The sequence below is a fragment of the Terrapene carolina genome, unplaced genomic scaffold, assembly GCF_002925995.2.
Source record: "Terrapene carolina triunguis isolate 2854851 unplaced genomic scaffold, T_m_triunguis-2.0 Scaffold191, whole genome shotgun sequence".
Taxonomy (NCBI): domain Eukaryota; kingdom Metazoa; phylum Chordata; order Testudines; family Emydidae; genus Terrapene; species Terrapene triunguis.
Window position 1 is genome coordinate 2035206 of NW_020664542.1, and position 27627 is coordinate 2062832.

The 27627-nt window shown below is 52.2% G+C and overlaps 1 protein-coding gene across 6 annotated transcripts; it reads left to right on the plus strand.

Annotated features, from left to right (window-relative positions):
* The first annotated feature begins 128 nt into the window (after positions 1-128).
* Positions 129-27627, plus strand: TNNT2 (troponin T2, cardiac type). Of its 6 annotated transcripts, XM_029912125.1 has the most exons (17): positions 129-172; positions 1234-1244; positions 1365-1382; positions 3214-3267; positions 5826-5855; positions 8701-8736; positions 9639-9660; positions 12154-12214; positions 12561-12677; positions 13127-13204; positions 13986-14096; positions 15144-15253; positions 16132-16222; positions 17250-17290; positions 20550-20590; positions 25783-25788; positions 27270-27313. In XM_029912125.1, coding segments are annotated over exons 1-15 (819 nt in total). In that variant the 5' UTR covers positions 129-134; the 3' UTR covers positions 20551-20590; positions 25783-25788; positions 27270-27313. The 6 variants fall into 6 exon arrangements, with proteins under 6 accessions (XP_029767985.1, XP_029767981.1, XP_029767986.1 ...); XM_029912121.1 differs by lacking the exon at positions 17250-17290 and having other exon boundaries at positions 27270-27627; XM_029912126.1 differs by lacking the exon at positions 25783-25788 and having other exon boundaries at positions 27270-27288.

Genomic DNA, 27627 nt, shown 5'->3' on the forward strand with positions numbered 1-27627 from the left:
GGAGTTCATCCCAGATGGACACAGAAATCCTGTTCCCATATGTCAAAGAATGAAGGACTGACTGCGCTGCTGTGGTGGTTGTTGTAGCTTTTAACACTCTCTCTAATTTGATTTTTCCTGCTAGCTAACTGAAAATGTCGGACGTTGAAGAAATCATTGAAGAATATGAAGAGTAAGTGCTGTGCTTTAAAATCTTCCCTCCCACGGCCAGTCCTCTTCATGCAGAGGTACAGCAGGCAGCTCGCTCTGTGGCTGCCATTGCAATTCTGGTGCATCTGCATCAAGTCCCATAGAGAGTCATCCATTCTCATTATTACCCAGCCCTGTCTGGAGCTGTGGGAATGGTTCACGTTTTTATTAGTAGTAACGACAATGCCCGCTAGTTCTTTAGACAGCACTTTTCATCAGTAGATCTCAGAATTGCAGGCCATAAAACCATCCTCCATTCCCATAAATGAGAACCGTGATTAAGTGTGGTGGGGTTTTTTTGGTTTTGTTTCTCTTTACCAACCCTCTGACCCCACTGGTGGGGATGACCCAAGCCCCGAGATCCAAACACCTCCAGCCTTCAGGAAAGTTGGGACCCAGATCCAGACAAAAACCTTCCAGCATGGTCCCATCTCTGCTGTCATTCATGTAATGAGGGGGACAAAACACAGCTTGTAGAAATGAAATAACACAAAGCAGTGTAAACTAGCCATGGAGGGCTCTCTGAACTCCCCCCCTCCCCCCGATAAAGCTGCATTGGAAACGGGCTGTCCCATCCTGCAAATATTTTTTAGAGTCCAAAAACTCACCCAATTCCGAATTGGGATGAAAAATAAAAAATCGCAAATCTTCGTGAGTCAAAAACACCGAAAAATTCAGATCAATCAAAATGTGAGTTTTGAACCATTTTGTTAGGATTTTGACTTTTTTATTTCTTTTTGACCTTTTTTCAGTCTAATTAGCTTATATTTTTAAATGAACATTTATTTTGAACCAGAATTTTTCCTTTAGCGAATGTCAACACACAAACACTCCCCCCCCCCCCCCCCCCCCCCCCCAAGACGCTGAAAATGATGCCCTTTTTGGAACAGTTTGTTTTGACAAATCAGCATTTTTTCATGAAAATACAACTCGTGGAAAAATTCTGATCAGCCCCTCCCCCCCTTCCTGGGACCAGCCCCTGGGAGAAATGTGCTGCTCTGCAACCAATGCTCTAACCCAACGGTTTCTCCTTCGGCTTTGCAGGGAACAGGAAGGTAAGAGGAAGAGAAGCCTCTTTCTGCACATCAGGACAGACTGAAGCGTTAAGACGATCCGTATAACCTCAATAACCTGCTCACTCTCTCTCCCTCCCTTTCTCTTCCCCCTTCCTGCAGAGGAGTGTATTGAAGAAGGTAGGTTTTTCCCTGTTGTGTGGAAGGGGCAGGAAGGCACGGGGTGGTTGCTACTGGCTTATTAAGCTACTTTGTTTCCTTTTTTGCTTGAAATGGTTTGGCTTGGCATGGCTGCAGGTGGGCAGAGCCGTGCAAATACTCTATAAAAAGGTCCTGGGAATGTTCCTTCCAATTTTTAAACAAATTTTGCTTCAGCTGATGTTCAGTTAGGGTGAAATTCACCCCGTCCAGGGGACTGACACAACCCACAGGGCGAATGTGCGACTTCAGAAGCACGTAGGCCTCATTCCAGTCCTCTGCACAGGGGTGAATTTCATCCTAAGAGTTTATTTGGCATTTGCTTCATTAGCGAGGATAATTGGAGACGGGCCTCAACTAAATCCTCAGATCTGAGCACGGGGAGAATTCAGGATTGAAAACGTTCGCAGCTCCGGCCTGTCTGCGATGAGAATGTGATAATTGAATGGAAGCTGGCATCTCAACTGACTTGTGTGAGTGACAGTTCAGCCTGAGCTTGCTGCGTTTTCAGTATGGGGACTGGAAGCTGAAGAGTTATGCAGCTAGCAGCTTTGCAGCCTTCCCTGGTGTGTGAGTGAGAATATTTGTAATGTCTGCTGGATATTGGTGAAGAAAAGCCTTAATATTCTACAGCTTTATTAACGCCTGGGCAACACCTGCACAGCAGACTCTGGTAAACACCAGGAAAGCTGTAGGACATAGATGGGAAAGTAGAGATCAATAAAATACCAGCGGACGCTCTAGATGCCACAGCTTTATGATACCTGACTAACCTTTTCCGCTTATTCCTTTCACTGTTGCCACTTTCCACCTTGAAGAAGAAGAAGAAGAATGGATAGAGGAGGAAGATGGTAGTAAAATATTTCTTCTTCTTTCCCTTCCCCACTGCTTGCCAACATTCTGCATATGCAATGTCTGTGATCTGTTGTACATGCTCTATCTATCTGTGGGATGGAGTGTGACCTCTTTCTTATTCCCATTGCCTCTTGGTGTTGCTTGTTGTATCTTCCACCCCACTCCACGTTTCTGCCCTAAGATCTTATCTGAATCCATGCTGCATCCTTGCATTCCTAACTTTCTTTCATTCGCCAAACTCGCGCATTGTTTGGTTCCTTCCTTTTATTCCTCTTTCTCTCCTCCAGGTAGCGCCAGTCCTTTAAATCCCTTCTTAGAGCCCCAGTCGCCTACCAGCTTCTCTCCTCTCTCTCCCACAGAGGACTCTGTTTGTAACAACACTCCCTCTGGTGGAAGGAGGCGCTTGGATACGCCAGTGGTATCAATAGAGCATGTGATAGGATAAGAGGGGGAATGACTAAAGGCAGTTCCCTCGGGCACCCACCAGGGCCACTTCTGTTGCCTGGAGGTGATTCAAGAGAACAATGAAAATCACCCCATCCCTGTCCCTCACCGGGACTAAGCATGTTGCGTCCCTTGTTGCCATGGAGAGTGATGGACCTTGACTTGGATGTCCCTATGTGGCACTGCCAGACCCTTGGAAATACCATGAGAGCAGCCTCTGATGGCATTTGGCCCCTTCCCCTTCTAGTCATGCTGGGATCACGGCAGGGCAGTCACGTGGAAATGAGGGGGGAATTCCCCCCTCAAAGCATCAATAATAATCAAGGTCAGTTGAGTTTGGGGTGAAGGTTCAGGTGAATTCCCATTTTATGCAAACCAAACCATTACTTGTCTCCATTCCATGGCCACATTGCCTTTCCCCCTCGGATACCCCTGTGGCTGGCTCACGGTGACATGTACTTTTATCAGCCAGCCAGCCTGAGTTGCTCCCCTCACCTTGCATATTGTTCCACAGACCAAGAAGAGCACATAGAGGAGGTAGAAGAGGCTGTGGAAACCCCAGCAGAAGGTAGGTGGTTGAACCTCTAGGAGAGAGAGATCTCCCTCTGCCCAGCTTGCTCTGGCCTGTTCATGCATTTCATTGGGCTGCCTAATCCCTGGGTTGGATTGCACAGCTGAGCTGCAAAAATTCAGGGATGCTTAAGATTGCAGGTCATTAACTCAAGCTAAAGCTGGACAAAGGACCCATACCTTCTCCCAGCTCCGCAAAGGGGTCGCTCTCCCTCAGGGGTGCAGTTCCCAGAATGCTGATGCCAAAGGTAGATCTGGGGCCGATCCTGCAAGGTGCTGAGTGCTCTCGGCTCCCGTCATGAAGGCACCAGGCGCTCCTTCCATGGGGTTGTCGGTACTTTGCAGAACTTTGTCTAGAATGTGCAGGATATTGGAGTTGAGATCCAAGAGGAGAATTTTGCCTGTAAGCAGGATCATAGATCATAGGATAATAGGATATCAGGGTTGGACAGGACCTCAGGAGATCATCTAGTCCAACCCCCTGCTCAAAGCAGGACCAACACCAACTAAATCATCCCAGCCAGGGCTTTGTCAAGCTTGACCTTAGAAACCTCTAAGGAAGGAGATTCCACCACCTCCCTAGGTAACCCATTCCAGTGCTTCACCACCCTCCTAGTGAAAAAGTTTTTCCTAATATCCGACCTAAACCTCCCCCACTGCAACTTGAGACCCTTATTCCTTGTTCTATCATCTGCCACCACTGAGAACACCCTAGATCCAGCCTCTTTGGAACCCCCCTTCAGGTAGTTGAAAGCAGCTATCAAATCCCTCCTCACTCTTCTCTTCTGCAGACTAAATAATCCCAGTTCCCTCAGCCTCTCCTCATAAATCATGTGATACCCCACTACACTGGCCCCACTGCCCCGATCATTGCACTAGGGAAAATGGAACCGCACCTCCACCCAAATGGAGAAGGTCTTGCTCCCCTCTGCAGGCCTCATGTCCAAGTCACGCTCCTGCCGTCGATTCCCAGCTGCACTGCTCCACAAAGAGCCCCGGGAGAATCTGTGCATCAAAGAGACTCCCTGAGGCTCCATGCCTCTCTGAGCTGCTCTATGGGGTGAGGGGTAATATGCAGAGTCAACCCTTTGCAAGCTGCAGCAAACTCCTCCTCCTCCTCTCCAGCTGGCTCTGCCGACTGGCCTGTAGTGGGCAGAGCCACGTCTCCAATTACTCCAGACCCTCTCCAGGCCCATTGGTTTGTGTGACATCCGCCATCTTGGTCGACACTGGGGGTTGAACCGGGGCCCTCCAGAGCTAAAAGCTTGAATTGCTACAGCCTGAGCTCAAGAGCCAGGCTCCCTAGCTGGCGACTATAAACCGCCTCCTATCCTCTGCAGCTCAGCACAGACGGGGGCATGTAACAGACTGGCCAGTGGGTTAAACTCGCACAGGAGTGGAGGAGCTGTAGCTCTGCAGGGACTGGATCCAAGAGTAGCCCTCAGGGGTAACTCTTCCCTCTCCCTGTTCCCCAAGCCCTTGGAAGCATGTTGGAGTTAAGATCACAAGCAACACAATTCAGTGCTGAGCAGTGGGAACAGTCCACTGTCTTTAGACTCACTACCATCTTCTGTGTGGTGTACAGCACAGAGCACCCCATCAGCCCTGAAATATTAACAAAATCATGTAAATAAAGAGAAATAGCACAGCTAGGAGCAGGGCTGGCTCTAACTTTTTTGCCGCCCTGCCATAACACCCCCCCCCCCCCCCCCCCCCGCGCCGGGCCCGCCCAACCCCCCAACCGCGGCCCCGCTGAGCCCCCCCCCCCCCCCCAGTGCCGCGCCGCCCCGCTGAAACACCCCCCGCACTGCCTGGCCGAAACACCAACAAAAAAACTCCTCAAGTGCCACCCTGCCAAACAAAAAAAACAAAAACACCGCGCGCGCCCCCTGCCACCCCAACATTGGCCGCCCCTTCTAAGGTGCCGCCCCAAGCATGTGCTTGGTTGGCTGGTGCCTGGAGCTGGCCCTGGCTAGGAGCTGGCATCCTTCTGCTGTTGGAGAGGTCCGTATCTTTCCTCAGCCTGTTAATTTCCAGGTGTAACCCACACACCTCCTCAGTGGGGTGTTCTGTCCCATCGAGTGGCACCAAGGGGTGGGAGAGCGCGGGGGAGGGGGAAAGAGATATTCATGAGTTTGCTCTACAGTCTTAGCTAAGGGCCAGCTGGCTTTTAGGTTATGTAGTAGAGGTTCATTCACTAAGCTCCTGAGGTCCCAGGTTCGATCCTGCCTGCTGACAACTGGGGTCCATAGGTGGTACACAGGCTTAAAGCCAAATTCTGGTCTCTGTTATGCTGCTGAAAATCCAGCTTGGCTCTGCAGATTTCATTAGGCCCATTCCCAAGCGACACCGGCATGACTGATATCAGAATCTGCCCCTTACGGTGTAAAAATTGTCCAGAGCTGTCTCAGCTGTGATCATTCAATACCCACATGCCAGCTGTGCAGACCCAGCCTGTGTGACGAATGCTAGGAATTCCTCAGAGCATTCATTAGGGAATGTGTCTGCCTGCATGGCCCGTCTCTGATCGAATTGTCCTTTCTGCTTTTAAAATAGAACACGTAGATGAAGCTAAAGAAAAAGAAGGTAAGAGCAAGACTGGGGAGAGGGGTCTGTTCACAGGCTGGTCAGTACAGGCCTGATCTCACTTGTTCTGAGCCCCAGGTCCCCACTGTTCCATTGAACTCCTCTGCTACTAATAATGGAGCTTCTGATTCAGTGGCGTAGCCAGGGTTGCAGCCGAGGAGGAGCGGCGGAGAAAAAAGGCGCTGGTCCTTCGGTGGCATTTCGGCGGCCCTGTGCATACGCCGAAAGATGGAGCGGCGCATGTGCAGGGCCACCCCGCTTCCCCATCCAGAGTGCTGTCCGGGGCACTGAGACCCCAGGCCACGTTCTCAGGGCCGGAGTCCCGGCCGGAGCGCCGGGAGCCCGCGGCCCCGTTCCGCCGGAGCGGCGGGAGGCGGGAGCCAGCCCGCGGCCCCGTTCCGCCGGCCGCCCGGCGCGCCGGGAGGCGGGAGCCAGCCCGCAGCCCCGTTCCGCCGGCCTCCCAGAGCGCCGGGAGGCGGGAGTCAGCAGGCCAACCCGCGGCCCCGTTCCACCAGCAGCCCGGAGCGCCGGGAGCCAGCCCGCGGCCCCGTTCCGCAGGCGCCACTTTTGGGGAATGTGGTCAGGGGAAGTGGCTGCTTCCCCTGAACCCCGCTAGCTACGCTACTGTTCTGATTCCTGCTGTGCAAAAGGCTCACGGCCAAGAGGGACTCTCCCTGCCTGCCCTGCACAGAGGTCCCATGAGGCCCCCATGGGCCATGTGAGATTGCTGTGATCGAGCCTTGTGCTGCACAGGAGAGAATTTCACACACAGTGTGGTAAGAAGGGGACGTTCTCCTGCTTTCCGAGTTTAAGTTCAGTGGGGTAAATGGAAAAGCTTGTCTGGGACTCTCGGGCCTTTCGAGTGAGCTAGGGCTTGGTTTGGAGGGAATCTGGGATGTCTCCCATTGAAACCCCATAGAGCTCCTGTTTCCACATGAAGCCAGTTTTCAGCTGTGTTTTCCCCTTGGAGAGCGTATCAGCCCAGTGCTCAGCACCATGTAGGACTAAAGGCCGGGGTTATAAAGGTATTTAGGTGCCTAATGATGCAAAGAGGCACCTAGTGGGATTTGCAAAAGCACCTAAAACCTGGCCGTCCGAGCCGAGCCCAGCCCTGCACACTACTGCATACCCCCTACGACGTGCCGAGAGCTCTCAGCTCCCGCTAATGTCAATGGCAATAAGGGTGCTCAGCACCTTGCAGCATCAGTTTGCCTGAGCTAGGCCTGAAGAACGCGTTTGTGTCGCCACCGCCAAGCCAAGCCGCTGTGATTCACGGGGCTCTGCTTCTGCCCCTTGGGGAGCTGCCCTCGCTCCATTGGTGGATGTCTGGGTCGGAGCCCCCACCTTGACCCTCCCGCGCCAGGGCCGGATTAACCTTTTCTGGGCCCAGCGCCAAACATATTTGTGGGGGCCCCCTGAAGGCAATGGAGCATGGCGAGGGGAGGTCAGTCCCCGGAGCGAGAGGCCAGCCAGAGCCAATGGGGCCTGGCATGGCAGGGGCGGCCCCGCTCCGCCCAATGCGAGGGCACTATTTACAAACCGGCAGTTGCCAGACGCACAGTGGCCTGGCCTGCCCAGCCCTGTGCTGCCAGCATGTCCCTTCCCCTCGGGAGTGGGCCTATGCCACACCACACAGTGCCCCCGCCCAACACTTCCTGACTCCCTATGGCCATAGGCCCCCCCCAGACTCACTATGCCCAGCGCCACCCCCAGACCCACTCACAAATGCACAGCGCCCTGCACAACACCACCCCTGCCCACAGCCCCACCACAACTGCCCAGCACCTCCCCACAGAACCCCCATGCCCTAGTGCCCCAACACACACAGATCTTCCCTGCCCCTTCACAGCCCAGCACTCCCCCAGGCTCCCCACAGACCCACCCCCTCAGGACCTGCCTCCCAGCCACACTCACCGGCCCTGCTGGGAGGCGACTGTGTCTGCCGCGCTGAGCCGGCAGCACAGCCAGGGCTGGGGCCAGGAATCACTCCAGCCCCTTGGGAGTGGCATGGTCAGGCAGGCCAGAGCCTGCTCTGGCCATGCTCCCTCAAGACGCACTTGCCTGGAGGGGCCCAGCCAAGCCCCCAACACTTTTTCCCCCCCGTCCCCAGCTGAGACTGGCCAGGCTTCTGCACCAGTCCCAGGCGGCTCAGCTCCAGGGAAACAGGTGGGGCCCCACAGGTGGTGGGAAGCAGAGACTGCCCGGAGCCGGAGGTGCACTGGGGTCTGGCCAGGGAGCTGAGAGGAGCAGGGGGTGAGGCCAGGGGGCGGAGAGGAGCCCTCAGCCAGCCGGCGGGCAGACCAAGAGGAACAAGTGGTGGGCGAGGGGAGCCAGCGGGGTCTCGGGGCGCAGTGCAAGCGGAGCAGGCCTGGGCCCCTTCTGAGCATGGGCCCGGCTCCATGGAGCCACTGGAGCCATTGTAAACCTGGCACTGCCCGCCACTTCCCACAAGGCAGCTGGAGGCACCCAGACTGACCATGTCATGACAGGATTTCCGGTGCTGGGGCTGGCAGGATAGCAGACGCTAGATGTGTTAGGCAAGATGCCACCTAGTGGTCAGTTGGTCAACCACACTCCTTAATGGTCACTCGGTCAACCCGTTTTGCTCAAGTGAGGCCCACTGCGTCTCAAGTCCCCAAAATGGTGGTACTAAAAATCCATGGCCCCGTCTTGGTGGGAAGCGCCACCTGGGGATAAAGTGAGAGAAAGGCTCAGTCATCGTCCTCCTCCCCCCGACCCACCCCTGCTGCCTCCTGGAGTGCAGGGCGTGTGCAGTGGCACTGATCCGCCATGCAGATGTAGATCGGGCACGTGGCTGGGGGCTAAAGCTCTGTCTCTCCCACAGGTGGCGAGGGGGAGCGAGAGCAGGAGTCTGGGGAAGGTAATGTATTTGTCCTCTCCCTGTGCCCCACAGGGAGTTGGGCTGGAGGGAAGGAACAAGCACCCATTCACATGCACCCATCCCTTCCTGGCGGGAGGGGACAGCAAACCCTCCTGACCACCCAGCTGCCCCTTCCCCTGCCCCATGATGAGAGTGAGCACCCATCACTAGACAGCAGCAGGACTAGCGGGCATGGGGAGGTGGGGCACAGGGTGCCACATCCATTCAGGTGGCTTCACTTTGGTAGGCTGTGGGGCTGAATAGGGGGGTGAGCTTTGGACCAGATGCCCTGTACCTGGCACCCACATGCCAGCCAGGAAAGCTGCTACGTTCCCTGCTGGTGCAGGCACGCCGCTGGCTTGCTGTGGCTGAGGTGGACATGTACAGTGGGGACACTGCCCGAGTCTGCACTGACAGTTTGGGCAGCCTCTTGGGGTAATGCGTCCCCTGTACCCAGCCGCTAGGAGGACCTCTGCCTGCCTGCATGAGGTGGGGAGCCTGCAGGGAGCCACTTTATGAATGTCTGAAGCAGCTGCAGGTTGTGGGGCATGTACCTCGGTGTCAGGGCAAAAACAAGGCCTACCCTATGCAATGGAGTTCTCAGCTGGCTAGCGCTGTCTGGGCAGGCAATAGGGAAGGAGACTGGGCCCATTGCTGAGAGCTGAAATACTCTTTAAGTGGATGGGGGGGGTTGAAATCTGGCTAGATGTGACAGCCTGGGCCCATCTCTAGCCCTAGCTAACAGCCTGGTTCCTCCATACATGACTCCAGGCTCTAGGTTTACCCGCAGCATGGCATGGGGCAAAGGGAGTCTGGGGGCGCCCGGCCCATCACTGATATTTACACTGAAGTGGAAAGTGCCATTAACTCTGTGTTTCTCTTTGGTTCCCACGGACCCGCAGGGGAGTCAAAGCCAAAGCCCAAGTAAGTGGAAATGCATTTCATGAGGGGGATGGGAAGCTTGGATCGTGTGTGTGTGCAGACTCATTCTGCCGTATGGCAGAGCAGGGGCTGTACACAATGCAGTAAATACAGTATTGGCCCGAGCAAAGGGAAGGGGTGGGGTAGCGGCTAAAGAGCCCCAGAACAGGAGAAGGGAAGCGAAATAGGGAGGGGAGGGGGAGAAGAGAGAGAAAGGAGGAAAGCAACCGAGGGAAGAGACGAAGGAGAACAAAGGGAGAGAGAGGTGGAGCAGGGAGAGGGTGATCAGAGCTGGTGCATCTGGAACAGCTTGTGCATTCAGTGGCACAATCAGAACCTCGCACTCTGGCGTCTGATATAGGAGCCTAGCGGCGCATTCTCCAGTGCAGCCAGAGCCCCCTGTGCATTTCTTGAAGCGACCTTCTTGGGAGCGATCCGAGCATCCCCTGAGAGAGAACTACCTGCCCAGGTGGAGGAATCTCCTGCAGATGAATGGGAATGTTCCCATGAATCCCTGGGAGCCCCAATTCCCTATTAGATGGACAGAGCAAGGGAGCACCGAGTGCTCTAGGCCCCTGGGAAGGATACACCCTTCTAAACCTTCTCTTCTCTCCTCTCTCCCTACTCCTCAGTTCCACCCTTCCTAGTGTCACCAGGTAGGCTCAGCTTAAACCCGGGCAGTAATGCTGCTGTGTAACCATGGGTTGGGCACTTAATTGGTCTGGATGGACACACACGTTGCTTTTACTGACAGTTTCAAGGAAGAGCTGGACTAGCCACGTCCTCATCTCAATGAGGTTCAAAGGAACAAAAGGGGTTTGGAGGGAAGCATCAGAAATACCAGTCAGCGAGCTCAATCCATGGTCCTCTCTCCGGCTGAGCATGGCTCTTAAGAAGAGTGATGAGCCTGAAGCAAAACTTTTTCAAATGTGAAGCTGGATTGAGAATCAAAATCTGCATCCCAGGCTCACTGCTACCTTCAGAAAGCCCTCAGTATTCAATCCCTGGCACCTTGATGTCTGAGGCAGCATGGGCCGGCAGACAGGAGACTGGGTGCCTGGGTCCTATATTTAATCTGGCCACTGATTTAATGTGGACAAGTCCCTGCCCAACCCCGTGCCTCCATTTCCCCACCTGTAGGATGGGGCTGATGATACTGCCTCTCCTTTGAGATCTGTGTGTGGTAACTTGTTAGCAGGGCATTTACATCTGGATACTCCAATAAGCACTTTGGCCCAGATCCTCCAAGGTATTCAGGTGCTTAACGCTCATTGATTTCAGAAATCATGGCAATGTACCGTCTATTGTGTATGATGAGGCACCCCGATACTGCATTCAATGGTGCTATTAAGGTTCCCATATTTGAAACTCAGGCCCAGAAGTGTCTGCCCCAGAGCTGCTGGACGACTCACTTCCCCAAAACCTTCTGCTGTTCTTTTTGACGAAAATGACCTCATAAAACCTATCAAGGGAAAAACACCTGCTAGGTACTCGTCAGCAGCTTGGGGTGGGCTGCAGCATCTCTCACTTCTGGTTCCTTGCTTGAAAGTGTGTCCATTTTCTAAACCTTTGGGGTGCTTTCCTGGTGCAGGTGGCTAGGGGACTTCTCTAGTAGCTGCCACTGCAAACGCTAGACTGCAGATGGGGTGAAATGCACCCCATGCCGAGGGCCAGCAGGAGGCCTAGGAACTGCTTGAGACCAGGACTTACATGAGATTGGAGTGGTGCTTTGTGCTTGTGAATTTCATCCATCGTGGGCTGTCACTCTACACTCTGCCTGTTTATCACAAACACTGGGACTAGACAGCCCTGGGGGCTAGCAATGGGACTCCAAGCCGGTCATGTCTAGGCCGACTGCTCCAATCTAGCTTGAACTGGCCATGATTCAAAGTTGTTCCAGCTGTTCAGTAGTGATCCATGTGAAACGGAGCTAGGGGGTGCCCGGGGACAGGGGTTTTCATTATAAAAACAACCCCCCAACCGCTATTCCACCCTGGCTGGCAGCCTCAAGTTACTATTACATTGTCCTGTGCTGAAAACTGACCCTTCCCCCCACCTTTACATATGCTGGGGCATGTGCGAATGACGTCTTTTGCAAGCTTATTTGCCAGGTTTTCATTGGTAAAAAGTTTGGACAATTATTTATTGTATTTTTGCCCCTGTGAGGGACTGATCCCCTTTCCATGGTAGAACGGGGCCTACAGTCTATACATGCCAAACATGACAACACAACTCTCTTTAAACCCAATTATCTAGGCAGTTATACCTCTGGGCCCCTAAAGCTCCTAGAAAGCTAATAGTAAATTGACTCGCACAGTTGAATTCACACACGCACGCTACTTTCTTCTGCCACTTTTCACAGCAGTGTGCTGTCTAACAGGTCTGTATGAACACTAGATTATCCGATGAAGGAGCTTCTCCTACCTGGAGTTAAACAAGGCCGTAATCCGTTTTCCAGCCAAACGGAAAGAAATTCCTTTCTGCTTCTGATTGCAGGCTCTTCATGCCAAACTTGGTGCCTCCCAAGATCCCGGGTGGGGAGAAAGTGGACTTTGATGTGAGTATTCGGTGCCAGCAGACTGTGGGCCTGCTCTGTGGGTAAGCCGTGGGCTTCAGTAACCAGGGCTGTCAGGCTGGCACTAAATTCACTCACGCAAGAATCTTCTAGTCCTTCCAGGCACGTACCCAGCATGCCCAGACAGTGCCCAGGCTGCCAGCCCCTCTGGGTATGTACCCAATCCCATATCTGCCAGTCCCTCTGAGTATGTACCCAGCGGACCCGGTACCGTGTCTGCCAGCCCCTGCTCTCCTCTTTAGATTGCCCCTGGCTCCCACAGCGCCCTGGTGGCTATTGATCTGGGAGGGCAGTAACGATGGCTGGTTCAGTGCCATGTTCCATGCAGGACATTCACCGCAAGCGCATGGAGAAGGATCTGAACGAGCTACAGGGCCTGATCGATGCACATTTCGAGAACAGGAAGAAGGAGGAAGAGGAGCTGATCTCCCTCAAGGACCGAATCGTATGTCTGGAGGCCCCAGATCGTCCCATTACTCCCCCTCCCCCCAGTCCCCAAGTTAAGGGCCATATTCTGTCCCTGCTGAAGACATGGGGGAGCAGGGTCAAGCCCTAGAAAAGCAAGATGCTGACTCAGGGGAGAGAGGGGACCCAGGTCTGATCCAGACTGAGGAGCATGGACCCAGGGCTTGGAAAGTGCCATCTTTCATTATTTGATACCAGGTAGTGTGGTGTCCCGCCACCCATCACCCCGGTGCCCAGCCATGTCTGGAGGAAGCCGAGGTCATGTGGCAGGGAAACGGGCACTCCTTGCCATACCAACAGAGCAAATGCTTCCCCTGGGGCTGGGCCCCTAGTCACTTGGGATCCAGAGAGAGCTCTTCCTGGGTCCCTCATGTGGGGGCGGGGGTCATCCCCTGGCCTCAAAGCCCAAGCCTTGCTCTTCCCCTGCAGGAGCATCGGCGAGCGGAGCGGGCAGAGCAGCAGCGGATCCGCAGCGAGCGGGAGAAGGAGCGCCAGGCCCGCGTGGCTGTGAGTGTCCCACCTCCCGGAGCAGGGGAGGGCTGACACAACCCCCAGCGACGGAGCCGGATCTAGGCTTCTCCCCAGTCAACCAGCTGGGAGCAGCTGCTGTTACCCCTTGTACTGCAGGGACCTTCCTTCTAGCTGTGAGGGACTCCCCTTTAGTGCAGCTTCTAGATCAGCCAGCGGGGACACTCCAGACCCACCCGGGGCCGAGACTCCTAAGCTCTCCTTGGCCCAGGAAGCCGGTGGCCATATATTCCACCATGGCCCCTTGACTGAGCTGCAGCCTTGGGCTGGGCTGCTCACAGCTCTCCCAGGCGATACAGGGCTGGGCTGGGTTAGCGCTCCGCTGGGGAGAGCTTGAATGAGCCTCCAGGCAACCGAGTAAGTGGTGTTTGCTTCAGCACAGGACGCTCTTCCTCCCAAGCCAGCGCCCAGCTCCAGAGGGTGCTGGGCTGATGATGGGGCTCAGACAGGGGCCTGCACCACTTGCAGTGCTGTTAAGTGATTGTGTTAATGTGGTGACAAAGCCTGTTGTCCCGGTTGATGTCCAGCACCAGTGATCGCCTCCCTGAGCCCCGCTTGCTCTTCTACTTGGGGGAGTTATTCATGGCAAAGTACATGGGAACGTAAGCAGCTCTCATGACATGTAACTCTGCAGCCCTTGGTCTGGTCTGTAGCTGTATGTTCCCAGCGGCTCTCACTCTGCTGAGTCTGTCTCTCCAGCAGCAGTGAGTTCCCCTGGCTTCCCTCGAGACCCCTCTTGCTCTGGCTCTACCCCTGACAGGAAGAGAGAGCCCGCAGAGAGGAAGAGGAAGCCAGGAAGAAGGCTGAAGAGGATGCCAGGAAGAAGAAGGCTTTCTCCAACATGCTGCACTTTGGGGGCTACCTGCAGAAGGTACAAGTCCAGCTTGGGAACTGGTCATGGTGGTGGTAGCCAGAGTCCCCATCCCACAGTTAAAGGGGCCAGCTGTAGGGGAGCATGCTGGGAAAATTCCCATGAAAGTGGAGCGTTAAGGGGGTGAGGGAGAAGGAGCCTGAGCCGAGGGCAGAGGCTGTGGGGAAGGGGCCGTGGTGCAGTTCCACTGTTCTATCCTCCTTTGGTTTTATGAGGACATTGTGCTCAGATCAGAAAACTCCCGGGCCCGATTCTCCTGCTTCAGGAGAGCAGTGGAGTCTCACTGAAGCTTCCTGCATCCTTTGGCGATGTTATTTCCCGTGAGATAAGGTCATCGCCAGAGCATCAGACTTCACCCGCTCTCCCTACTCACTAGACAGAACCATGGCAGTCACCTAGGGCAGCCTTCCTGTTCCCTTCTCCGTGCAGGGCACTCAGCCCTCAGGACTCTGCCGCGTGGACTTTACTGGCCCGACAGGCTGCTTGTCTTCCAGGCTGTGTGTTCGGTGGCTGGTAGTTTTGGTGCTGCCCAAGCCATTCTGGGGAGACGAACCATTTTTGGTAGTATTACAGTGCCACCTAGGGGCCCAGCTGAGATCAGCCCCCCTTGTTCCAGGTGCTGCGCACACACAGTGAGAGAGTCCCTGCCCTAAAGAGCTCACAAGCTAACTAGATAAGACAAAGGTTGGGAAAGGGAAACTGAGTCACAGAGCAGGCAAGTGACTTGCCTGAATAACCCAGCAGATCAGTGGCAGAGCTGGGACTAGAACCCAGGTCTGCTGAGTCTCAGCTTAGTGCCCCCTCCACTGGACTAGCCTCATGGCAAGTGGGGATCTTGAAAAGGCTGGCTGGGGTGAGCATCTTGCTCAGCTCAGCTGGGCTTCCCCTTTGGAACCTCCCCATGACATTGGGCTGTAGGGATTCACTCCAGCTCAGGGTGGGGAAAGGTGGGGGGGGGGGGGGGGGGGGGGGGGGGGGGGGGGGGGGGGGGGGGGGGGGGGGGGGGGGTTAAAATTCCCTCTGACTCGGGCCTGCTGATGTCTTCAGACAGAGAAGAAAAGCGGGAAGAAGCAAACGGAGCGGGAGAAGAAGAAGAAGATTCTCAGCGAGCGGCGGAAGCCTCTGAATATCGACCACCTGAATGAAGACAAGTTGAGGTGAGGGTAAAGGAGGGACCAGGGCAGTACCCCCCCCCCCCCCCCAAAAAAAACCTATCAGGCTGGAGGAGAGCCCACGGGCATGTGCCTGAGTCCTGGAACCCTTTGCATCACTAACCCATAAGGGCAGCAAATCAACCCTGCCCCCCCACCTCTTCATTCACCCCAAGCGAGGCCAGCTGCCCCCCTCCTGAACCAGACTGTGTGAAGAGCCCTCACCACCAGGGGCAGCGCTGCAGACTGTGGTGGCCAGGCTGCCTGGGCTGAGCTGTAGGACAGGGGGGAGCACTAAAGGGCAGTGGGTGTGCCGTGCTGGAGTGAGAAAGCAGCAGCAGTAGATCTGTGACCCAGGATCTCTGGGATGCGTCAGCCCTCGATCCCCATCACTCTCGCTGCAGCCAGGGGGACGTGCTTCGGTTGCCATTGTGCAGCTGCTGTGGCTGCCGGCTGGGACTGAACTCATGAGCAGCAGAAGCACAAGCCCCCAGCGTGGGAGCCAAGAGGGAAACTCCAGGGTTGTGAGTAAGTAGCAGGCTGGTATAGTCACAGGGGTTGGCCACCAGGGGCAGCTGTGATCAGACACCCTATGCCTGTATTATGTCCCCATCATGGACCGAGGGCATCACATGATCCTAGGTGGGCTAAGCACCAATAGGCAGCAGGTCCCGACCTGGCGCTAAAGCAACGGGAACTCAGGCATTGCTCCAGTCCCCTGTATCTACCCTGTTGGGGGGCAGAGCCTAAAGAATCTCATCACAAGTGGGACTGGAGACTGGTGGGGGTCAGAACTGTGTGTGGTTTGGAGAATCACATGGATAACCTTCCGTGCCCCCCTGACTCCTCAGTGCCTCACCGGCTCCCCATGGCTTTCCCCACAGGGACAAGGCCAAGGAGCTGTGGCAGAGCATCCACGACCTGGAGGCTGAGAAATTCGAGCTGCAGGAAAAGTTCAAGCGGCAGAAATATGAGGTGAGGGTTGTTCTGACCTCAGCTTCCCCCTGTGGCCCCATCTCTGCCGTGGGGAGGCGGCTGAGGCTATTGTACCCAGCCTGCCATCTGTATCACAGGGAAACCTGAGGAAAGCTCCCTCGTTCTCCTGGGCATGGCAGTTGTGGTGAGATTCCCAGTCCCCTTCCCTCAGCTGCATTTGAACTCAGCTCTCCAAAAGTGCAAGGCCAGTGTGCCCAGGTGAGCTGAGCCAGACCCTCAGCCGGTGTAAATCGGCAAAGCGCTCTTGACTCCAGCAGAGTTACACCAGTTTGTGCCAGCTGAGGTTGTGGCCCCAGAGCTCTAGTGAACGCCACGTGAGCATTGCAGAACCCCAGCTACCAACACTGCAGAGCAGCCTGCCGGACGTGGACTCCTGTGGATTGTCTAGCCAGCTGGAATCTCTCTAAGCAGCAAACACCCGGCCATCTGTCGGGCCCTCCTGTTCTGTACACTCACAAGTCTCCTAATGGCTGGATTATTTTATGCTTTATCCTAGCACAGTGAACGGATAGCTGAACTGGCTTTGAAAATCATGTCTGTCTATCACATTTCCAGTGCACCCATCACTACACCCAGGGTTTGCTAACATTGTTTCATCATTCACGCGCTCCCTCGGCACAAGCAAAGTCCTCGTGGTTGTGTGCTAAACCCTGTTAGGGCATGGCTGGTGTCTCGCCAAATTTGGCTCTGGCAAATGGTTGAGAAGTTGTGCCGATGAAACCATGGTTGAACGTGGCTAACTGTGGCAGCCCGAGCAGGGTGTCTGTAGCTCTAGTTCTTTTTTCTATACGTCTTTGCTTTGGGCTCAGTCCTGTGAAGTGCTTAGGTCCAGATCCTCAAGCACATTTAGATGCCTAACTCCCTTTGAGGATCTGGGCCCGAGTGCCCATGACTTGCGGTGAAGTTGAGAGCCCGTCACAGCATCAGGCCCTCTCTCTGTTAACCTCCCCTCTGAGTGCTTGCTTGTGTCTGCCTTTTAATGGTCTCTTCTCTCTAACTCCACCAGATTGTCACGCTCACTGCTCGCTGTGATGAGCTAAGCAAGTAGTAAGTACCGCCCGGCCCACTGCCGGCAGCTTCCTGCCTGGGTTTGTGCTTGACATGCTGGCCGACTGAGAGGGAGCAGACAGTTCTGCTGGCATAGGGAAGAGCACAAGCAGAGATCTGTGTCCGTGAGCTATAGATCCAGGTGGGATGGATTAAGGTGGAGGTCTACTTAGGGGGTAGGTAACAAATGAATAGATGGGAAGGTGAGTGAGTGAGAACATAGGAATTTCCAGCCCAGATCAGCCCCCATTCCCCTATCTAGTACAGTCTCCTGACAGTGGCCAGAACCTGCTGCAACACAGAAAGGTGCAAGTAATGTTGCAATAGAACATCCTGCCCATAGAGGGAGATTCCTCCTGACCCTTATCAGCTCATGCTCTGAAGCATGACCATGTCTGAACCCTTTTTTGAAACCTGTTTATGAAGGACAGAGGGGTGAAAGAAATGGGGAGTGCTCTACATTAAAGACCTCATTACCTGTTTTAGAGCTATTGGTAACTCAGAAGTGCAGGATCTTGAATGTATATGGATCAATCTGCTAGTAAACAAAGCCCCAGGACAGGGTACTGGTGGGGGTCTTTTATAGACCACTGAATCAATCCAAAGGACAGGATCAGTTACTCCTTAATTACCTGGCTGTAATGTGTGGAAAGAAACATTGTGGTGTTATGGGGACTTCTGTTTGAGAGACATTCAGTGATGGTCTCCTGTAGTCAACAGAAAAACATTAGAATTTCTAAAAATTATAGATGGTGGATCTTCTAATACAGATATTGAACCCAGCACAAGGCAGCTCCATTTTGACCATCATTCTAAAGATTAATTAATCACTGGATGGGGAGTTGGTGGTTGCCTTGATTCATAGATTCCAAGGCCTCCTGTAAAACAGAGGCCAGAGAACTGCCCCAAAATAGTTCCTCCAGCAGATCTTTTAGAAAAACATCCAAGCTTAATTTAAAAATTGTCAGTGATGTAGAATCAACCACAACCCTTGATAAATTGTTTCAATGGTTAATTACTGTCTCCAGTATAAATTTACATTTCCAAGCTTAATTTGTCAGTATGGACACACAGTATCCAAACCGCTAATATATAAACTTGGTGCTTCAAAAGGGCTAATTTCCCAAAGCTGATGAAAGTTTTATGAGTGAAATTGAAACGGGCGGCGGGGGGGGGGGGGGGGTTAGATAGAAAAACATGAATAAAAATTGGGATTTCTTAAACAAGAGTTGATTAGATTGTCATCATTGTATAATTCAGAAATAGGACAACTTTGCGTAAAAGTCCATCCTGGTTCAGTGGAGAATTGAAGACATCAGTTTAGAAATAAATACAAATCAAATGGGGGGGGGGAGAAAGAGGAGAAATAGATCACAAGCAATATAAATGAGTGGTTATGAAGTGTAGAAAATTGATAAGAGAAGCAAAAGACATCAAGTAAAATGTCATGGCTGGCAGGTCTAAGGACAATAAAGAGGAGTTTTTATAAGCATGTACAAAAGAAATCCTAACAATAGTATAAGCCCATTAGTAATGGTGATGGTAAAATTGTTAATGAGGCAGCAAAGGCAGAAGTGTTCAATAAATATTTCTGTTCTGTATTTGGAAAGAAGCAGGTTGATGTACTCATCAGATGAGGATGATGAATTACTGAGGAGGATGTTAAACAGTATCTGCTAATTTTTAAATCAGCAGGCCTGGATAACTTGCACCCAAAAGTCCTAAAAGAGTTGTCTGAGAAGATCTCTGATGTTAATTTTGAATAAATCATGCAATATCTGGGAAATCTCTTAATACCCTTAAAATCTCTGAATCTAATATAACTCTAGATATTCCCATTATAGTTATCTATATAAAGGTCACATCCTTGTTTTTGCTCTTAAAACCAAATTATCAAAAGTGGCCACTGACATTGGGTGTTTCCATTTTGGGGAACTTGAGTTGAGATGCCTTGTGGCCAAAACAAGTAGCCACTTCTGAAGATGTTGGCTTCATCCTCTCTGATATGTGTCAGGGTGAATCAGGAGGTGGGTGTGTAAGTGGATAAAGTTGTGTAGTGGTGTGTGTGTGTGTTGGGGGGGGGTTCGTTGTGCAGAGTAAGGACTGATTTGGGCTATTGCCTTCCTCGGGTCCAGGTGGGCCCAGATGCTGTCTGCTCTCTCTCTGCCTCTCTGTGAAGTGTGTTTGAACCTTGCTTGGCTTGCAATGCCACCTAGGACTTCGACTTAGTAAGGGAAGCCATGCATCCCTTGCCATGGGGCATGTCTGGGTAAGTACACAAGCCCTCTCTAGACTGTTGATGAGCAATAACTGTCCTGTCCTTCCTGTCCCTGTGCTTGGAGCACAAATGGAGTCAGCTGTTTTGGATCTTCATTAGCCAACCAGCCAATATTCCTAGCCAGCCATCTATGGATTTGCTTTCCAGTTGATGACAGCCCACACCAGCCATCCCCCTTCCTTTCCTCCTGTGCACATGGCTCACTTGGTCCCTACAAGCAGGATACATAGGACCTATGTGTGAGGCTGGAGATGCACAGTGCTGTAGCAAGTTTGCACAGGAGACATCAGATCCACGTAGCCCAGGTACCATAGACACAGAGCCCATGTCCTGTCATTCATGGGAGCCCTGGCAGGATGGCTGCTGCCCCCTCTAGGCACAGCCGAGAACAGCTGTTGTTTGCTCCATACCATGATGGAAGTAGGGCTCTACCATTCAGCTCTATGCAGAAGGTGTTGTTCTGTGGCTGGCCTGGAGGGGCTGGTCATACAGGAGAGAAGCATGGTGAAGAACACTTGCAGAGGCTTGGCCTTGCGAAAGAATCTCCTTCAGTTCCTCTACGGAAGGCAGGCAGTGAGTGACTCTCACCCGATGCCACTGAGAACAGCTATGTGGGCTGCTCTCTGCATTCCCATGCACTGGTTGAAAGTGCTGTTGGCAGCAGAAGAGAGCCAGGACTGGTCCGTGATGAGAAGAAAGGGGATTCTCTATTGGAGCTGCAGGTCACAGACCCACCCTGTGGTTCTCTAGCTCCCAGCCTGACTTAACGCAGCCTGCGCTACCCAGCATCACCTCCAGGGTCTCCCTATGTCCTGACCTGGACTAAGCAGGAGCTGTGGACTGCACTACATGGCCAGGCCACTCTAGAGGGTCAATTAGGGGAGACCATTTCCTGCTCTGCCTTCCGCTGCCCTTTGGCAGCCCTCTGCCCAACTCAAGGTGTCAGCCCCACCTCACTGTCCTTCTGTATTTCTCTTGCAGATTAACGTTCTCCGAAACCGCATTAGCGATCACCAGAAGGTGTAAGTACCAGGGCTGCCTTCTGCCTCCCCGGCTCCCTTCCTGCCCCCCTCTTTCACCACTCTCCTGCTCTGCTCTCTGCCTTTCCCCTTGACCCTCTCCTTTCCCCTCTGGTTGCCTCCATGGCTCTCAGCTCTCCCCTCCCCTCTCTGCTTCCTCTCCCTCCCTTGTCTGTATTTTGTTCCTTCACCCCATCCTCTGCCTTCCCTGCTCACCTCGTTGCTACTGCACATTCACAGGCACACAGAGAAGATCCAGAGCCAGTGTTTTTATCCTGCTGGTGCTTTCATCTTTCCTCTTCTCCTCTGCTCCTGCGTACACATTTCCCTGTTCTTCCTTTGGCTGCCTTCTTCCTCTGCTTCTCTAACCCATCAACCCCCCTCCCCTTCTTTTCCTCTAACCTCCCTGTCTCCATGTCATTTCCCCTTTGCATCACTTCTCCCTTAATCTGGCACAGGGTGAGCCACATCCACCTCTAGTGGCTGGCCCACGGAGAAGATGACAACCTACTCTTGCTGCCAGCTGAGACTCCTTTAGCTCAAGTGTCAGCAGTGAGTGCTGGAGGTGCTGGGTTCAAACCCTGATGATGTGGTCGTAAGCCTCTGCTACTGGCCTCCCTTGTCATGGTCCTGTATCAGATATTGACTGGCTACAGAGCTTACATCTGAGTGAGGTACACATCAGATGTGTTCACCATAAGGTCAGTTTATGCTTTGCCAGTTATGGCTGAGGTTTGCTTAAATAAGGTATTTTACACACACCACCACATGGGGGGGGGGCCTGAACAGTATAATATAGTTAGCATTCCGTTACATCACCACCTTTAAGTTCTACATTCCTACCATTTGTAATATTTACACTATTGTGCTGCCTTTGAAGTTCAGTACTGATCAATCTAAGAGTCTCTGAAATCGTACTGGTTTTTTAATTACGTGACCCGAATGCATAACAGCTTGCTCACCTGGCTGTCCATTAGTTACAATGACTAGCTGTGTTTGGTTTGGAATCTTTGAGTCATCATCTCATTCTGCATCCACCATCTATAGAGTTTGCTCTGTTGATTGTTCTTTCTGAGGATCAAACTGTAGTTGTTGACAGTTTCTGTTGAACTCTCCAATGTCGATCTCGATCACATGATCTGGTCACTACATGTTTTTAATTGACAACAATTGGAGTTGTCCATCCATCTTATCCATCCAATTTGACATGAACTTAGTCACCTGGTTCTAGACCCAGCGGTACTCTGAGTGAAGTCTGTTGTTAAAGTGTTCGCGAACTCTGTGAGCCTTTTTATCCAATTTGGCTATTGTCTTTGTGTCTGGCCACTTTGGAGCTAGAACTATTGTTCCAGTTTTGGAAAGGAATATGAATTGTCTTCCCACCAGGAGTTGTGCAGGACAATATCCAATAGCTTGTGAATTGTGGTTCATTGTCCTTCACTAGTTCTGGAATACTAAAGGTAAGCAAAAGAGCAATTCAGTGTTTCGATAACACTGTGACATGTTGTCTTTCAAGTAAAGTGTTTGTATATACTTGGGAAAATAGCCCGCAATGACCAGGTAATGATGTCCTCCGAATCCACATATATCTGCAGCTAGTCTCTTCCAAGATCTCTCTGGTAGGGGTGTAGTTATTAAAGGTTCTTTGTGTTGAGTTGGTCTGTTAGTTCTGCAATGTTCACATGCAGATACTTTATTCTTTACATCCTTGCTGATGCCCGGCCACCACACCAATGGGTTGGCGCGTTCACAGCATTTAGTTAATCCTTAATGTCCTTCATGGATGAGGTTTAGGATTTCTCCTCTCATTTAGTTTGGAATTACAATGCAGTTTCCTTTAATCATAAGTCCATTTGACTTGATTATCCACGCAGTGCAATGTAGTCTTTTTGTCACTTACTTAGTGTCCTTTTAGATACTTGGGTCAGCCCAAGTATCCTGAAGTTGCGTGTCTGTCAAGATTGCTTTTTGTAGATGGAGTAGTCGTCGTCGTCTTTTTTTTTTTTTCTTCTTCTTTTCTTTTCCCCCTGACACTGGTCTGTATGTGTCAACTGTGTCCACGGACACCTTTACATCATCTTCAAGCTCATGGTTAGCTGAGTGTGATGCTGGGCTCTGTGACTGTGTCTGTTACTACCAGAGTTTTCCCAGGAACATATTTAGCAATTGGATTAAATTGCATCAACCTCTGCAACAGACATTGGCATCTTAGTGGTACTTGATCCAGGTCTTTTCTGTTGATGAAGGTTACAGGTTGTTTGAGTGTAATAGGGTGACCAGATGTCCCGATTTTTGGGTCTTTTTCTTATATAGCTTCTACTACCCCCCTACCCCCTGTCCTGATTTTTCACACTTGCTGTCTGGTCACCCTAGAGTGTAAGCAAATCCAGTCTGCACCAATATCTGCAAAAGGTCTCTCATGCACTTGCCCGTCACTCCTTTTCAATCGGTGCATATCGTTTTTCTGCTTCTGTGAGTGGGCAAGAGCAAAATGCAGCTGGCTTCTACTCAGAGCCATGTTGGTGCAACGATACACCGCCTAGTCCATAGCTACTTGCATCTGCACTGACGATTGTGGATTTGTGCATATCATAGTACTTGAGAACTGGAGCGATGGAGATCATTTCTTTTACCATAGCCCAGGTGTGTTCAGTTCAATCCGTGGTTTTGTCACTGCAGAGAGACCTTGTTGATATCGAGCAAGGTAACTTACCATCCCTAGTACATGTCTCAGTTCTGGTGAATGTATTCCACCAATGAAGGTATTCCGTTTTTGAATGGCTTTTACTTTCTTAGTGCTAGGACTGATTCCATCTTTGTCTGTCCCAAAAACTAGATTTGGGTTAGGCAAAAAATGCACTTTGCCTGGTATAGCTTTAGCTTCAGTCTGGACTGACCAATGTAGGCTCAGGACTTCATTGAGGGTTTTCTTGTTCTTCCATCGAAGAACCATATATCAGAATATCGTCCATGAAAAGTATAACTCCGTTTGTGTTTGTTAACAGTTCTGCCATCTTTCTTTGTGAACTTTCAGGTGGACCGGTGATCACAAAAAGTAATCTTCTTCAAAATCTCCCAAAGGTGCAATAAATGTAATCAGTTTAGCACTGTCTTCGGCTAAAGAAATTTGTCAGAATCTGCTTGAGGCATCCACCTTGGAGAATACGGTCGCTCCTTTCACTTGGGGAAGAAAGCCATCCCGTGTGTGTGTGTGTGGGGGGGGGGGGGGGCTGTTGGTATTTTGCCACCATCATACATGATCTGGGCAGTGAATTCTTTCTCTTTACGATGGCTGGAGTTGTCCATCCTTTTTCTCCATCCCACTTGTGACCCCATGTCATGCTCCTGGATCAGATATAGACTGGCTCCAGAGTTTACTTCTGAGCATGATACACACCAGATGTGTTCATCATATGATCCTTTAACGCACTGCCAGGTATGGCTGAGTTTAGCTTAAACACGGTATTTTACACATACATAGCATCACCTGGTGACTGAATGGTATAATACAGTTCATCATTCCAGTACACACACACACACAGCTCCTTTCTTCTCATCCTAGCAGGATCTCTTCCGTCTCTCGTCTTGCCTCCTCGGCTCTCAGGCTCCCTGCTCCCCCTTGTCTTTGTTCCTCCACCACTGTTCCCCTCCCCTCTTACCCCACTCGCTCTCCGGGGCCCTGCTGAGCCTTAGTCCCTTGTGTTCCCTTCCCTCCTCCTTTCTTTCACTTGAGTTTCTCCCTCCTCCTTTCCCGCTCCCAATGTCTCTTCTTGTCCCCCACCCTTCCCCTCTCTCTCTTCCACTCAGCTCCTTTTTCCTCCACCCACCTCACTGCTGCCAGCCCCCTTGGCTCTGATTTTTGCTTCTCCCCGTGTTGCCATTCTTTGAGCTGCTCTTGGTTTTGAGACCCACCTGCAATGGATTCTGGGGGCCTGACACCATTGCTCCTGCAGGGGGATAGTGTGAGGGCCTGTGTATGGAAGCTCCTTGCCTCTAGTGGATCTCAGAATCCACAGGGTTAGGGGGTGATACCCCCAGCTCCTTGCATGGGGTGTTGCCCCACCCCCACAGGAGGCCCCCTCAATCTCCACTATCTTTCGGAGGAGCGGGGATGGGCTGCCCTCTGTGGGGCAAATGCAGGCAGTGTGATAACCCACCCAGACTGCTGTAAGGCATCTGGAAGCTATGTCCTCTCTCCAGCCAGCCCAAGTGGCACAGAGAGGGGACCAATCCTGAATGTTTCAGACCGACAGTCCATCTAAACCAGTATCCTGGCCTCAGTAGTCCTGTCACATGGCGTAAGGATGACAGGATCGGGCCCTCCAGTGCCATGGATCCTACCTGGCCCATTCTGGGTCAGATCCCCGGTAAACTAGAGGGTCTCCACTGAATGTTGGGAATTCCCATTTCCACCAGGTGAGGGCAGGGCACTAGCCTGTTTGGATCCAGTTTTCTCTGGCCTGCTTTTTCTTCCCTCTAATTTTGATCTCCTTATGAGGATCGGCGGGTTTCAGTCTGCTCTCTTACACCAGTGTAACTGATTTCAATGCCGTGAATGAGAGGGGAATCTGGCCTCGGGGTTACTCCTGATTTACACCAGAGTGAGTGAGAGTGATCTCAGGTCTGTCACTAGAGCTTCTAAAAAAAAAAAGGGGGACATCATTTTAGTGAAAATCTTCTCAAAAATTTTGTCCCTTTTTCTAATCACGATTTTGAATTTCAGAACCTTTCAGCCAGCTCCACGCATTACATCTCCAGGCCCATCCCCTTTTGCTTCTGTCCCACGCCTGACTCAAACCCCGCTGCAGCTACATGTTGACACACGGCTGGGGGCAGTTTGGGCGTAGGGTCATTTTGTACTTGGGAGGGGAATGGGAATAAGGTGTCGGAGCTGCGGAACTTGGTGAGGAATCAGGATCGCATTCCCGTGTCGATGTCTCTCTAGTGATCAAGAGCAAGGGGCAGAAAGAGACAAGGGAAGCCCAGTAGCTAGCAAGTCATTTGGCCTTTGCCTTGAGGCGTCAGCCAATCTTTAACCCATACAGAGAAGTAAATGTCACTCTGCGATAGCAGCACCTTTTAGACCCTGCTCTCTGAGAATCTGAGGCCCAGTCATGTGGCGGCTAGGAGCATTCTCCACTGTTTACACCAAATCTCTCTTCTCTCTTCCCCTCTGACATGACCCGGCCCTACAGCAAAGGGTGAGTAGCATGGCTGTCCTTGTGCTGTGTGGGGCTGATCAGGTTTACACTGCATGCATGCTGCACGGGGAAACAGGTTTGAAGTGAAGCTGGATCTGGGGAGGGAAAACTAGGAGTGGTCTAAGCAACTTTCTGTCACCATGGTATGTTTGCCAGGGCCCCTTTTCCTAATGTCCTGGGGCTTGGGCAGGGCAGCTGCAAATAGACCAGAGCAAGAAGGAAACCCAGCTCCTTTGGGCTCAGCTTATTGGAAGGGTTCAGTGATTACAGTAAAAAAAAATCTCACTCCTTAGAGCATTGTTATATTTGGATCTTGAGCTCTGTGATTGGTCATTTAGTCACATGGAGTGATTTCTCTTCCCTGATTGGATGCACTAACCCTTATAAACCAAAGAACTTTCTGAGGCATTGAACTTGTCAGGCACTGCAAGCAGCTGGAGATATACAGGCTTCGGGGCTTGTGGCACCTGGGCAATCTCAGCCTGCCCTCTGTGCCCCAGGACGGGCCATGGTCATCGAAGAGTTAGCAATAGCAGGGCTCTTCCCTGGCAGAGGCAGAAGGGAAGGCCCAAGCCCCATTGACTGGCTGCCAGGACAGAGTTGGGAGTTTGTTCTGAACTCTGGGAAATAAAGGTCACTTTTCTCCTCACTGACTTGGGGCCGGATCCCTCCTGGTGTAAGGCAGCATCGCTCTCCTGACTATAATGGAACTGTGCCAGTTTACACCAGCTAAGGGTTTGGCCCAGGCACTTTAACACGTTGGCCAGTACTAATGACCACAGAGACACCATCTTGGCTTGTGTTCACATCTGCACCACTGTCTGGGCCCTTCCCTGTCTGTCCAGGTCAGAAGGGCCAAGTGAGCAGAACTGGTGACTTTCACTATAAAACGCACGGACTGGAGTGATCTTAGAAGACAATTTCACCTGCCCCCACTGGGCCTGATTCTCTTCTCACTGGCACCTCGTGCAAATCAGGAGAGCCAGCGTAGACGAGAAAAGAATTGGGCCCAATGCACTCTGATAACACCCACTCACCATCCCTGCCACTTGGTGAAGGGGGACATTGTGTAACTGTTTCTCTCCTGGCCAAGTCCTCAGGATTGACTTCTTCCCCGTTTTTTCCTAAAGACTCTTTGGGATTGGAGAGGGGGTGTCGCTGACTGACGTACCTGCCTTGGCAAAGAGTTTTTTGGCCAGTCTCGTTGGGTCCAACCTTTGTCTGTGAAATGCATTTGCTAAGAGCCAACTCCTAGCTCCATGAAAGCCAATGGTAAAGGCCCCTTGACCAGGATTTGGCCCCAGGGAAGGCTGCCCAAGAGATTTCCTCACTCTGCAGTGAGCTTCAGTCTTCCCTTCCCTCTCCAGCTGGGTAGAGAGCATAGCCCCTGGGAAACCCAGACCCCTCCCTGCTCTCAGCTCTCTCTTCACTCCCCCTCGAAGTAACACCTTTCAGCAGGTGCTTCTCTGCTTCCCTTCCAGCTCCAAGACTGCCCGTGGGAAGAGCGTGGTTGGCGGCCGATGGAAGTAGCACCGTCTGATGGGCACAAGGCAGAGGAGAGGAGAAGCCCAGGCATGGAGTGGTGCATTCCTGTTTGGTCAGCCAGCTGGATTCCGTTTGACCACGGATCCTGCACGAACCCACCCGCCACCCCTAAGGACACAAACCAGTTGTGCTTGCACAGCCCTCACTGCAGGGGCAGCACTATCTGCGTGTGGAGCAAATGCTTTGCTAGGTCGGCGCTGCTTGCCCTTTTCACTGAACCCCGGGATGTTGCTGTGTCTGTAAATAAAGAGAATCAGGAAGGGATACGTGCCTTTCCTGCCCAGTCATCTTTCA

What these genes read in the sequence shown, in the direction of transcription:
- TNNT2 (XM_029912121.1), top strand. Translation starts at nt 135, where the DNA reads ATGTCGGACGTTGAAGAAATCATTGAAGAATATGAAGA. An exon ending in TGAAGCTAAAGAAAAAGAAG is followed by an intron (nt 5,856 to 8,700) that starts GTAAGAGCAAGA and finishes TCTCTCCCACAG; the next exon opens with GTGGCGAGGGGGAGCGAGAG. An exon ending in GAGTCAAAGCCAAAGCCCAA is followed by an intron (nt 9,661 to 12,153) that starts GTAAGTGGAAAT and finishes TTCTGATTGCAG; the next exon opens with GCTCTTCATGCCAAACTTGG.